At 33.0% G+C, this 14,689-nt stretch overlaps 2 protein-coding genes across 3 annotated transcripts in view; one reads left to right on the top strand and one right to left on the bottom strand.

Annotated features, from left to right (window-relative positions):
• Positions 1-14,689, bottom strand: part of LOC129237653 (chondroitin sulfate synthase 2) — a 111,817-nt gene that overhangs the window by 92,277 nt on the left and 4,851 nt on the right. The window lies entirely within an intron of this gene.
• LOC129237654 (uncharacterized) lies at positions 11,629-14,455 on the top strand. Of its 2 annotated transcripts, XM_054872528.1 has the most exons (4): positions 11,629-11,707; positions 11,770-11,859; positions 12,066-12,155; positions 12,219-14,455. In XM_054872528.1, the coding sequence occupies exons 1-4, from the start codon at positions 11,700-11,702 to the stop codon at positions 14,149-14,151; spliced, it is 2,121 nt and encodes a 706-aa protein (XP_054728503.1). In that variant the 5' UTR covers positions 11,629-11,699; the 3' UTR covers positions 14,152-14,455. The 2 variants fall into 2 exon arrangements, with proteins under 2 accessions (XP_054728503.1, XP_054728502.1); XM_054872527.1 differs by having other exon boundaries at positions 12,066-14,455.

The raw sequence follows: 14,689 nt of genomic DNA, 5'->3' as shown, positions 1-14,689 counted from the left end.
CAGTGGAGAAGGCTTTGACGATATGAACGAAGATGGCATTTATGAAATTATGAATGAAGGTACAGACCTCACCGAAACAGACCTAATTCAATTAACAACTGAATCTCCATCCGTCTCAAATCTCGCACAAGATGACGTCACTTCGGTAGAAGATATCTGCGAATCAATTCCCAGTTTCACTTTGAAGCGCATACGAGAGGGTTTAAGATTGGTTGAGAAAATGAAATCTTTCTTTACAACTAATGATCCTTCGCTGGAGAGATCCAGCAAAATAATAAGGGAAATAGATATTAATCTAGCACCTTATTCCGAAATTGAAAAGGAGCTTAAAAAAACCACCCACCGAAAACTGATAACAGATTTTGCAATTATAAAACCAGTAGAAGAACCACAAGGTCCCACAACTAGTTTCTTATCCAATAGCGAAAACTATGTTGAAGAAATATCTTCCTATCTATTGCTCCCCCAAAACGCCCACGTGCAAAGATCTTTGAAGACAGTGAAACAGATTAATTACCATATGAAGTTTGAAGAATAACAATAAAGTTTTTAATAAACCTTGAATTTGTTTTAGTTTGTTTTTAAATTTTTTAATGTGCACATAATTATTTAAATTTCGTTTTTTGAATTTTGAAATATGTATGTACATATGTATTATTATTCATATCTTGTGTTTTTAATTGTATAAGAAAGTCTGAACTTTAGTATTGAGTTGAAATATATGTGCATCTGTTATTTTGTATGTATTTTATTTAAAAAAAACCTATTGGAACATAACCCCCAAATTTATATGAAAACTATGTTTTAGATAACGCGGAATTACATAACGCGCAATTCTTCTGGAACGTAACTATCGCGTTATACGAGGGATACCTGTATATGTATGTATATATATACATATGTGCATGCATAGACGGACGCAGGGAAAATATGAAGAAAGCTGTGATTGCCACACCAATACAACTGTTAAAGGAATGCTCTTCATATGACAGCGCTGGTGAATTGGAACAAATTATTGTGGACAAAATAAAATCTTGTAATGCCTATCCCGTTATTTTTCATTTTGTTTTCATTGTTTTTTTTTTAAATTTAATACGAGGTAGCTCAATTTTTGATTTTTCCCGCCAACGACAATTTAATCAGCTGTTCTTAAAACACGCAAATTATTACTGATTTTGCGTTCATGCATTTTTTTGATATTTTTCTCTTTGAGAGCGAATTCACGGAAGTTAAGTTACTGGATTATTTTTACATGAACAGACCTTGATGGCGCAAGACATAAAAGATGGCGCAAAATTAATCGCTCTATCGGAAGATTTATTATTTGCAAATGCGTCAATCATATTTGATGCTTGTGAACTACAGAGCTGCGGCATACAAGCAAACAAGCAGTGGAGCGCGTAAAGGTCGAAATAAATATTTCCATCACTTAAAATCATTTTTATCATCGTTTAGTAAAATGGTTATTAAAAATATAATAATAGGAGCGTTAAAATGTTAAAAATAATTTGTATTTAAATTTTTTTTAATATTTCTTTTTTTTGGATTAAAATTGTTTTTTTTTTGTATTTTTTTAGGAGCGCCAAATGTTTTTTATGTTTTTCATTTATAGTTTTAAATTTTTTATAGTGGTTTTGTATTTTTTTTTTTTTTGGCAGCGGCATGATTTTCTAAGTGTTAACAATTTTTTTTTTATTTAAATTTTTTATAGTTTTTTTGTATTTACAATTTTTTTATATATGTTTTTGTATTTAAATTTTTAGTCTTTAATTGTTTTAGGAGTGCAACAAACTATTAAGTTTTAACAATTTTTTTGTATTTGAATTTTTTTATATTTTTTTTGTATTTAAATTTAAATTTTTTATTCGATAAACTACTAAGTTTTAACAATGTTTTTTCGTTTTTAAACTTTTTTATATATTATTTTGTATTAAATTTTTTTATATATTTTTTGTATTTAAATTTTAAATTTTTAATTTTTTTTTTTAAGAGCGCTATGAATTACTAAGTTTTAACAATTTGTTTTTGTATTTAAACTTTTTAATATATTTTTTTTGTATTTAATTTTTTTATATTTTTTATTTATTTAAATTTTTTCAAGAGCGCGATGAGTTACTAAGTTTTAACAACTTTTTTCTGTATTTAAACTTTTTTTATATTGATTTCTGTATTTAAATTTTTTTGTAATTAAATTTAAATTTTTAATATTTTTTTAAGCGCGCTATTTTTAACAATTTGTTTTTTTGTATTTAAACTTTTTTGTATTACATTTTTTTATATTTTTTTTTGTATTTAAATTTTAACTTTTTATTTTTTTTTAAGAGCGCTATGAATTGATAAGTTTTAACAATTTGTTTTTGTATTTAAACTTTTTAATATATTTTTTTTGTATCTAATTTTTTTATATTTTTTATTTATTTAATTTTTTTTGTGTTTAAATTTTAACTTTTTATTTTTTTCAAGAGCGCGATGAGTTACTAAGTTTTAACAACCTTTTTATTGTATTTAAACTTTTTTTTTATTGATTTCTGTATTTAAATTTTTTTGTAATTAAATTTAAGTTTTTAATTTTTTTTTTTAAAGCGCGCTATTTTTAACAATTTGTTTTTTTGTATTTAAACTTTTTTTTATATTTTTTTTTTGTATTTAAATTTTTTTCGTATTTAAATTTTTTTTGTATTTAAATTTAAATTTTTTATTTGCTTTAAGAGTGCAACGAACGACTAAGTTTTAACAATTTTTGTTTTTTGTTTCAATTTTTTAATATTTTTTTTTGTATTTAAATTTATTTGTATTAAAATTTTAACTTTTTGTTTTTCTGTAAGAGCGCGATGAATTACTAAGTTTTAATATTTTTTTTGTATTTAAACTTTTTTTTAAATATTTTTTTTTGTATTTAATTTTTTTAATATTTTTTTTGAATTCAAATTTTTTTCGTATTTGAATTTATTTTGTATTTAAATTTTAACTTTTTATGTTTTTGAGAGCGCGATGAATTACTAAATTTTAACAAATTTTTTTTGTCATCTAAATTTAACAATTAATTTTTTGTTTGTCTTTAATTTTTTATTTTTACTTTTAACAATTTCTTTCTGGTATTTAACATTTTATTTTTGTTTTGTATTTAGTTTTATTTTTTTTTTTGTATTTAAAGTTTTGATTGGGATTTAAATTTTCATTGTTTTTGTTTTTTTGTTTAAAGTTTCTTTTTTTATATTTTTTAGTATTTAAATTTTTTTTTGCAAAAGTATAATGCATTTTACAACACAAATCATATACATAATTCAAAGCTCCAAAGTTTGCACAAAACTTACAAAAATTTAACAAATTTAAAAAATGTGTCATCAAAATTTGTAATTTTTCATTCAGGATTTTTAGAAAAATTCTGGAGATGCAGATTCATAATCTTTTTTCAATTTTAGTAGTGCAAGTGCAAGTCTCAAAAGTGCAAGTCTCTGACTCAAAATTCACGTTGATTCTTAACAATTTTTTTCGTTAAAGTGCTGAGCATTTTCTACCTTTCAAAAGATTTCCCAACATTTGCTTTAGGAAATGGAAGAAAATTCTCAACATCGCATGCTGCCATTCACAAAATATTGTCAAAAATCCACGCAACTTTAGCGACTTAAAACTTACACTTCATACTAAAATTGTGTGGACTATAAAACAGAATTTCTCTAAAAACAGAAACTAGAATTCTTTCGAAAAACTGCAGTTGAAACAGTTCGATTGTATGCGGCTGTTATTGACTGTTAAAATTAATCTTAAAAGCATTTTTTGTTAAAAATAAACTCTTATCAAAAAAAAAAGTATATTACACAATGATCGGAAGCTCCAATTTTCGTCCATCTCTCATGCCCGCAGATTCTATTACTTATCTTTGGCGATGATTCATTTATAAAGGCAAAGTTTTCAGAATTTCAAAATAATGCCGGCGCTATCTATTGTTGTCCACAAATAACGCAAGTGATGGTTTCAGCTATACATAAAGGGTGGTGTATATGGAAATATTTTTAAAAATTAAAAAAACAAAATTAAAAAAAAAAATAAAAAAAAAAAAATTATCAAAATTATTATTAGTAAATATTTTGTTCGGTATATCGATTAATACGAAAGAGTAGGCAATCTCATTGAACTCTTCCAAAATCGCTTGCTCGATATTCATTTCAAGGGCCTTCAATCGTTAATGGATTGTTCGCATAGCATCGTGACAAACCGATTTTGCTGCATGACAACGCCAGGCCATACGTTGCTAAATCGCTCCAGTGACTATTTAGAGTGACTGAGGAAACTTTGCCCCATTCGACGTATTCCCCAAACATTGCACCTTCGGATTACCATCTGTTCCGATCAGTGCAGTCAGCCCTTAGTAGGAGCGGTTCACTCCTTACGAGAACATCGCAAACTGGTTCAATGAATAGATCAAGTGAAAAGAACTCGAATTTTTCGTCAGAGGAATCTGTGTGCTGTCTGAAAGATGGAATAAAGTTGTAGCTTCTTCTTCTAATGACACATACTTCACATAATTGCTTAAATAATTCGTAACTTTGGCTAAGAAAGGATGGAAACTTACTCCCATACTCAATATATTTCACAGGCGTGCTTTGAACCGGCTGAATTTCTTCAACATTTCATAAACCAAACGATTAAATTCTCTTTTGGACAAATGTCAAATTATGCGGTAAACGACGAGAACAATGAATGAATATTATATATTCCTGTCACATTAATTTATAAAAATGCCTCTATCTCGGGATATGTCACATGAGGATTTGGTGTTATCAATTGACGCACAGCATCTATTGTTTCTGCCACAACACTTTTGGATATCCTTTACGAAATTCATCCTGCAAGGATTGACGGCCACGGTAGAACTTTTTGTACCAGCTATTCACAGTGGCTAAGTGTTGTGTTTCAAAGCCAAAAGTTGAAGTAAGTTGATGAAGTTTTCAGTGACAGTCAGGCTGCACTGAAAGCCCTGGAGAAAGCGAAGCAAATCTCAAAGATTGTTTAAGAATGTAACAAGAAGCTTAATTCTGTCGCAAGACAAAACCGGCTGGTACTTATATGGGTTCCACGACACTCCGGTGTTCAAGGAAACGAAATTGGCGATGAATTGGCCAACGGTGCATCAGCGGTTCCCCCACAAGGGCCAGAGCCAATAATCGAAATCAGTTCCGCAAGAATCATGAATTGGATCAGCGATTATGTAGGCAATCTACATAAACAGCGATGGTCCGGTCTAGAACGCTGCAGAGCTGCAAAGTGTTTTGTGACAAGTCCGAACAGAAAACTGTCAAACTTTCTACTAAAACTTGGAAGGAAAGACGTTCGGTTGATCGTCGGTATCATTAGAGGACACAACCCATGGGGTCAGCATATGACCACAATTGGAATCATTAGAACACAATGTGCCTGTCTTGCTTGGAGGAGGCGGATAGCACTGAGCACTTTCTCTGTAAGTGTCCTGCTTTTGTTAGTGCAATGAGTAATATTCGTTCCCTAAAACTGGAGGATATTTACAGATTTGCCAAAGAATCTGGAAAATTCTCACAGGACTAACTATCTCTATCTCTGTCCCTATTTTTTCCTATCTCATTCTCTGATACTCTTCTTTTCCCCTCCTTGACTATCTACCCTCTTTCCAGAGCTTTAAATACAATGGGGTTTTTAGCCCGAGTGTTTTAGGAGCCACCAAATCTCTTGGTGCTCGACCTTTTCAAATTTCATGTTGATCAATTCACCCCTGTCCCGATAAACTACATCGAAAATCGTAATAAATCATCTCACGAAAATGTCCACGAATTATTTCCATTTTTCGGGAGAGATGAGTTTTTTAACTAACTGAAAAAAGTGCAAATAAAGTTCTTGAGGGGTTAGGGGTAGTCAGAATTTTCAAAAAATCGATTTTTTTGTTTTTGCATTTTCTTAAAGTATAATGTTTTAAAAATATTGTGTAAAAATTTGAAGTGAATCCGACAAATACTTTTCAAGTTATTCAACAATTAACAAAGGGCGCTCGGCCGCTCCGGAGCCGATAGCAAAACTTTAAATGCGTTTTTCTCAAAACTATGTTTTTCAAACTGGTGAACACTGTAACTTAAAAACCGCTACGTAGATTTCAATAAAATTTATACAGCTTTTGAAAAACATAAAAAACTTGTGCCTGATCGAAGGATTTTTTTTTTTTCAAAAATTTCGATTTTTTTTTAACAATTAACTGTTGGTTTTTTTTTCTAAAATCTGGAAAAAAATTTCTGAGGCCGCCATTTTGTTCATTTTGAAAAACAAAAAAAAAGCTTCGATCAGGCACAAGATTATCTATTAATAAAACTAATTTTTCTTGTCCGATTGGTTTTAGATGAATCTGCAAGGACTTGTGATGTTCACCGCAAAGGACTTCTGGAGAAACGGGCTTCACACAAACAGCGATAACTTTTGCAATTATTAATTTTTTTTATTGAAATTTTGGTGAAGTCAAGTTAAAACATGATGTTTTTATGCTGTGTTTTTATTTTTGTTAAATAAATTAATTAAGTAGCAAAAAAAAATTCGTGAAAATCATCATTTTTTCGGGCCTCTGGTATATGCAAGTTTATGGAAAAAATACAAAAATTTGCTATAAAAATATCGAATATAAAAAAAAATCAAATAAATACAGCTCATCACCCGTAGTGTCGCAAAGGCGCAAAATATAAAAGCCAAACCTCGTAAAAACGTAAATCTTGAATTTCTAAATCATAAAAAACGTAAGTGTTGGTTCGTATTTAAATACAAGATTGTTGTCTTTATTGAAAAACCCGATGCATTAAAACTCTTTGCCATACAGATAAAAAGAAATATTTAATGTATAAAAAAATATATAAATAAATACTTAATTTAATTGCGAACATCACGAATATTTACACTGAAACAAAATCATTAATTTGCAATGTTTATTATACATACAAGGTGAAGTCCAAAATAAACAAGACTGGCGTCATAAAAATGTTTTTGATAGCTACATCTTTTAATGAGTTACTGCGTTGGAAGTTACATCCCTGGCTGACTTCCAATGAAAGCTTGGTGACATTCGGTTTAGTGGAAGCGAAGTTATTGCGTCTAAAGTGCCAGTATGTTTGTGTCATCGGTACAAAAATGAGTTTCGAACAAAGAGCTAATACCAAAATTTGTTTTAAAATTGGCAAAACGTTTCCCGAACATTTGAATTGATGCAAGAAGTTTATGGCGATGATTTTTTATCTCGTGTCAGAGTTCATGAGTGGCTTACACGTTTCAGAGATGGTTGTGAGGACATAAATGACAGTGAACGGGCCCAAAATCAGTAGTCACCGAAGACTCCAATGAAATTGTTCGTAAATTTATCAAAAATTAACCGAAATCATCGTTGAAATTCATGGAATCGGAGTTGGATATCTCCAAAACATCGATTTATCGCATTTTAACTGATCATTTGGGCTTACGAAAGGTCCGCGCACGTTTCATTACGCACAAGTTAACTCAAGACCAAAAAAATTTATCAGAATTCAACATTCGAAAGACCTCATTAAAGAGGCGAGAAAAGACAAGAACTTCATTTTCAACATTGAACTGGTGATGAAATGTGGTGTTTCAAACATGAACTTGAAACTAAGCGTCAAAGTGCCGAATGGAAGCCCCCAAACGAGCCATCATGCAAAAAATCGCGTTTGGAGGAGTCAAAAATGAAGACAATGCTGATTTGTTTTTACGATTCCAAAGGAATTGCCCACAAGGAGTTCGTGCCAATGGGCCAAACCGTCAATGCAATTTTCTATCTTGGCCTTTTGAAGCGTTTGTTGCAACGCATTCGTCGAATTCGCCCAGAATACCGCGAAGGAGGAAGCTGGCGCTCATTGCAAGATAATGCACCATCTCAGCGATCCACTCTTGTGACTGATTAATTTTTGACTAGCAATCGCATTCTAACCATCAATCACTCACCGTATTCGTCTGATATGGCTCCCTGTGACTTCTATCTATTCGAAAAATTGCATTTGGCCACGAAAGGAAACCGTTTTGCGTCGGTAGAGGCCTTCAAAAAGGCTTGTACCGACATCTTGAAGGACATTCCGGTCAATGCCCTGAAAGACGCTTTCGAAAACCTTTTAGATCGCGCAAAACAGTATATCGAGGCCAGATGGGACTATTTTGAATAAATGAATTCAACTTATCAGAACAAAGTTCCTGTCGCTTCTATTTTAGCTCAGTCTTGCTTTTTTTGGACTTCACTTTGTATTCTGGATTCTATGCCATCTAGCGGCACGCCCATTTCTATACACACTCGGAGAGCTGTAATATTTTACGCTTCTCCTGTTACCAACCACTACCTGTTAATTCTACTTTGTCTACAAACTATATTATCACAAAATTTGATAATTTTAAATCGAAGCGGGTAAGTTCGTGCTTACAAAGGCATTCTGTCATAGCATTCGGATTTACAACAATAAGTTTGTGCTCTATGATCATTTATATGCATAAGTACTAGATTTGTTGTTGTTGTAGCAGTTCACAAACCCTACAAAATGCTGTGAAGTTATTAGTGTTCGTCATCGTCGTCTATGGCATTCATCACTAGATCCAGGAAACATGCTGTTTCGACAAGGTGGATCTAGAGGAAAAGGGGTGTTAGATGAGTGGCTTTGAGGGGCATTGAATGGATGCTTAGATTCACGTGGGGTATTTTATTTTATCTGTTTTCATTATTAGGTGCGCAACTAAGTTCCCGCTGTTTGTCAATAGATGCCGCCAGCAGTGTGTGCTAGTCGATTCTAACATAACCTAAACGTCATAAACCAAGCTTAGACATATGGTAAACAAACTGCTTCGACACATTAGTGATTTTGTTTTGGTATCGGAAACTTTTGGTTTTGTGGAAATGTCTGATTTTGTGCCGAAGAATCGTCATTTGCGGGAAGTGTTGATATTCCTCTTTCATTCGAAAAAAAAAATCGGCGGCTGAAGCGCATCGACAGCTATAAAAATTTTATGGAGATGCTGCTTTAAGTGAAACAACGTGCCGAGATTGTTTCCGTCGCTTCAAACACGGTGATTTTAATGTTGACGACCGTCCGCGTGAAGGAAGGGCAAAAACCTTCGCAGAGCCTGAATTGGAGGCATTGCTCAATGAAGATCCGTGTTTCCAAGCTATTGCATGCTTTGGGAATGATTCAGAAACAGGGGACTTGGGTTCCTTGTGAGTTAAAACCAATGGATGTTGAACGTCGTTTTTTCGCCTGTGAACAACTGCTCCAGCGGCAAAAAAAGAAGGGTTTTCTTCATCGTTTCATGACGGGTGATGAAAAATGGAATCATTATAGCAATCGAAAGAAAAAAAGTCATGGGAACTGCCTGGTCATGCATCTACGTCGTCGCCTCGGCCGAATATTCACGCTGCGAAGGTTATGCTATGTATTTGGTGGGACCAAGATGGTATTATTTATAAGGAACTGTTAAAACCAAGCGAAACTATCACTGGGGTTTGAATTGATGCGATTGAGCCGAGCACTGTGTGAGAAGCGGCCGCAATACGCGGAGAGGCATGAACAAGTGATTCTACAGCATGACAACGGTCGGCCTCGCGTTACCAAACCTACCTACCGTTAAAACCTACCAGGAAACACTGAAATGGGAAATCCTACCCCACTCGCCATTTTCTCCAGATATTGCGCCGTCCGATTATCACCTGTTCTGATTGATAGCACATGGTCTAGCTGACCAGCAGTTCGCTTTCATATGACGACAGCAAAAAATGGCTTGATCCGTGGATAGCCTCAATAGATCAACAGTTTTACCGCGACGGTATACGAGATCTACCAGAAAGATGGGAAAAAGTATTATAGTAGCCAGCGATGGGCAATACTTTCATTGATTCACTTTTACCCGTTTAAAAAAAAAAAACAGCGAGAACTTAGTTGCAGACCTAATATTATCAAAAATAGAGTTTATACTATTACAAAAAAAAAAAATCTACAAATTTTCAGTTTTTGGTCAGAATTAAACAATATAATATATTCTGGATAGGCAGTTCTGTAGCGAATTCAATTTTGATATGCAAGTTTAGATTTAAATTTATTGGAGGTTTGCATTTCGACCTCATGGTCTTTTATCCCCTCTACTCATCAAAATACCTCATCCTGAGCCAGTTCCCTTATTAAACTCAGGATAGAGTTGTATTCAACTGAGTGTATGTATATGCCTCTCTTCTGGCTACAATTGGCCGATATGTCTCAACCCTCTCCGCGCTATAGCACCACATTGAAGGAGAAAGTTCAATGGAGTCTCCTGTGATTGGTCGCAAAAACGACAAGAGTGAGTGGACCATATCCCGATCATGCGCAGATGATTGCGCAGTCTGCAATTACTTGTGAGAATTCACGTGAGCATTCTCAGTTTATCCTTGAGGAGAGTTATGAGATCTTTAAATCTCTTTTGGTAGATTACGATGCAGAGGGCAAAACGGTGAACTCGAAGGTAAATTTAAACTATGAATTTGCGCTCAATCGTCAGCTAGTTTTCATGTGTTTCTGCGTACATACCAACAAAAACAAAAACATGAATTTTTATATATACAAATTGTATGTACATAAACATATGTATGTATGTATTTATGTATGTACATAAGATTAGCATTTTTTTTAACTCTTATTACTAGTTCAATTCTATTCTGACGGTGCGCTTGTCGGATTATTTGCATATTATTTGAGTTCACGGGAGTTCGATAAAAATGGTAGAAAAGTAAAATACAAAGAAGAGTCCCTTTCCAACAGATTCACTTTATTTTTCCACTCTCAACTCGATTTAAACTTTTTACTCTAAAGTAAAATCACGACAGAGGAAAGTTACAAATAAAAAAATATGCATTAATCTTTGAAGCATTAGTACTTTGTATACAAATGTAAGTTTAACAACCAACACATTCAAAGAATATTTACTTACTTATGTGCATTTGTACATACAAGCATCCACCTTGATACAAGCATATCTACCACAATCATCAACCCGAAAATTGCTCTCTCACATCGATGACAGAATAGCGGATCACTGGCACTGACCAACGGAGCATAAAGATTTGAGAAAAGTAAACAAAACAAGACGAAGAACAAGTGGCACTGCGCCCTAATACCTACGCGCACTCATGCATATGTACACATGCACGTACGTATGTAGTTGCATGTGTAGGCCGACTTTTGCATAGCACCGAAGCACATGGCGGCAGGCAAACAAAAACCGCGTCAATTAGAAAAGTACACAAAAGTGAGTTCCAAGAGTGTGAGTGAGTGAGGAAAGTGTATTAAGTATTAAAGCGTTTTTGTTTATCTGTTAGCATCAGTGTTGCCATTTTAGCTTTTTTCAAGCTAGATTTAGCTTTTTTTGTTTTCGTTTAGCCGGAAAAAATGTAATTTAGCTTCTAACTTTTTTTTAGCCTTTTTTCGAATTTTTTTTAGCTTTTTTTAGCTTTTTTCTAAGATTAATAAAATTCGATAGTATAAAAATTGTTAATCTAGTCTCCACAAAGTATGTATAGTGTGTGTCCGCTTAACACTGAATGGCAGCACGAACAATCGATTATTGCACTGTTCTTTTCACCGCCAACATTTCCATGTATAAATGCAAAATAATTTTCGAACATTCCTAACGATTCGCGCCGCGTTGTTGCATCGAGTAAAATTTGCAGAAATATGGAAAGGTAAGTTAAAATTGTGCATTTAAAGGTAAAAATTGTTAAATTTATGTTATTATACCTATTAGATATTTTAAAAAAGCTGTGCCGGCTCCAATTGAGACATCTTCGAGTGAAGAGGACAATTTGAATGAAGTTGAACCGAAAAATACTAAAAGGTAAGTGCGTACATACATACCTATGTATGTTTGTATGCACAAATGTATTGCATACTTTCAAGAAAATTCTAAGAGTTTGCCGTTTAACGTAAATATTATCAATAAAAGCAACGAAAATCTAATTTATTTTCGTTTATTGATAAATTTAACGTTAACATGCAGCCCTGAAGTAACTATTGTGAAATAAATAGTTGTGTATTAAACAGGTGTTCCCAAAGAATTGATTTACAAACATCCGAGAGTGAAAGTTCGTGCAGCTATTCGGATGAGGAATCACCGCGCAGAAAGACCAAAAGGTATTATATTCACATGCCGCTTTTATTGTTTTTTATATTAAATGACGTTTTTTTGTGGCGCAGATATACCCAACAAGTGAGAAAAGCTTGGTTCAGCGATAAAAGGTTTAAAGATTGGATATCTGAATATGATGACAAAATATTGTGTAAGTTTTGCGGCTGTAAATTGACACCAAAATTATGCACTTTGATAGCGCATGCAAATACGAAAAAACACAAAGCAACAGCAGGTCCATTTTTAAGAGGAAAGCAGGCAACAATTTCTTTTAAAGCTGTTGGTATTATTTATGATACAAAGCGAGCCGAATTAGCTAACGCACTTTACGTCGCTTCACACACAGCTATCTGTTCCGTAGATCATTTATCTACGATTCAAAGAAACTCGTTTCACGACAGTTCAATAGCTACAGGAATAAAACTGGCTCGATCAAAATGTAGTGCTTTAATTCGAAATGTGCTATGTCCATATTTTAAAAATCGGTTACTTTCTGATATCGGTAGCAATCCATACAGCTTAATTATTGATGAATCGACAGATATAAGCGTTAAAAAGTACCTCGGAATAGTGATAAGATATTATAGCGCTACCAGCAAATCAATTGTTAATACATTTCTTACACTATCAGTTATCGAGGATTGCACGGCAAAAGGATTAGTAGATTCAATCTTAAAAACATTGAGTGAGTTTGGGTTAGATATTAAAAACTTAAGGGGCTTAGGAACAGATAATGCTAGTGTTATGGTAGGCAGAAACCGAGGCGTGATTTCTTTATTAAAGCAACATCAACCTAATATTGTTTTAGTTCCATGTGTTTGCCATTCGATCCAATTGGCTGTTTCGTCTGCTTCGAAATTACTTCCCAATAAAATTGAATTTTTGATATCAGAAACATATAACTGGTTTTCTAAATCCGCAAGTAGACAAAATAGCTATTCCATGTTGTATGCTGCCATAAATGATGGGCTAGAACCTTTACAAATGGTTAGAGCCTGCTCTACTAGATGGCTGTCTATCGAAGTTGCCGTTAAAAGAGTAACCAGTCAATGGTTGGAATTGAAAACGCACTTTGGTATTGCTGCAACAGTGGAATGCTGTCATAAAGCGAAGCTGTTGGCAAATCTGTTCTCTGACGAAAATTTAGCTTATTTAATGTTCCTTGGCCCTATATTAAAAGAAGTTCAAATGGTGAATAAGCTTTTTGAAAGCAATTCTGTAGACCCCCTCAAGATGTTCAGTGACTTAAAGTATCTACTTTCAAATCTTTGCTCACTTGTTACTTACTCCTCAGAAACTTTTGACCCATTGTCTTCTCCGTTGTTGCCGTTATTAATTCCTCTTCCTTGTTTCCATTACTCCTTTGAGGAGTTTATGAAAACAAACATTAATGATATAGATACAGAAAAAAATATACGAGATAACTGCCGTAGTTTTCTTATTAAACTAATAGAGCAATTACGCCAACGTTTGCCAAGTAATATCGACACTTTGAAAAATATTAATTTCTTTTCTATGGAAAAAGCACTGAGCGCTGTAAAAACAAACATATTTGATAGTTTCAAACAAGAAAAATGTAGATATACATCTGACGAGATAAGTAACATAGAAATGCAATGGAAGAAATTGCATCTAATCGAATGGGAAGGCATAGATTCCACAGTTGCATTTTGGACACAGGTTCGGGAGTATAAGAATGCGTTCGGGGAAAATCCTTTTGCCAGTCTTTCTAATTTTGTTTTTGAATTTTTGGTTCTGCCGCTGAGCAATGCGGAGGTTGAGCGTATTTTTAGTACGATGAATAATGTAAAAACTAAGGTGCGAAATAGGACTAGTACTACAATGTTAAATGCAATTTTATGTATAAGGTATGGACTAAAAAAAGAAAAGAAGTGCTGTCATGACTTTGTCATAACAAAAGATCTCATTAGTCTCATGAACAATTCCAGTATTTATTCTTATTCCTCGGATGATGAAGAAAATTTTGACATAGAAATATAATAAGACTTTTACAGCCCAATCTAATATAAACGCATTGCGGTAACTTTTTGTCAAAAATTGTCTCATGTACATACAAGTTGTATGAAAGTAACATAAATTAATTTGCGTGCGTAAAAACCTAATTTGATTTCCAATTTTGGTTCTGCGTGACACCAGGGTTTGACATATACACACATATTTTTATCAAGAAAACTTGTGTTTATATCGGTTAGAGCAAAAAACGTCGTTTATGTTCGTGCGTTTATATTAGGTTGGGCAGTTAGTAAAAGGCGCATTTTTTATTTTGTTAACTGGAAGTGGAAATAATTTTATGAAGTACAAATTGCAATGTTTCGTAGCTTTATATTTACATATATTATGCAAAGCATCAGTGTATATACAATATATACTTTTATGAAATTGAAGTACAAATTAAATTTAATGTTTCACTACATGTGTAAAATAGTTATGCTAAGTATTGTTTTTTTTTACAATGAAAATAACGAATAAAACGTAAAAATGGCGTTGTACTTTTAGCTTTTTTTTTAGCCTTTTTTCG

The sequence above is a fragment of the Anastrepha obliqua genome, chromosome 2, assembly GCF_027943255.1.
Source record: "Anastrepha obliqua isolate idAnaObli1 chromosome 2, idAnaObli1_1.0, whole genome shotgun sequence".
Taxonomy (NCBI): Eukaryota; Metazoa; Arthropoda; class Insecta; order Diptera; family Tephritidae; genus Anastrepha; species Anastrepha obliqua.
The sequence above is the reverse complement of the archived record's forward strand: the minus strand, read 5'-3'. Positions and strand labels throughout refer to the sequence as shown.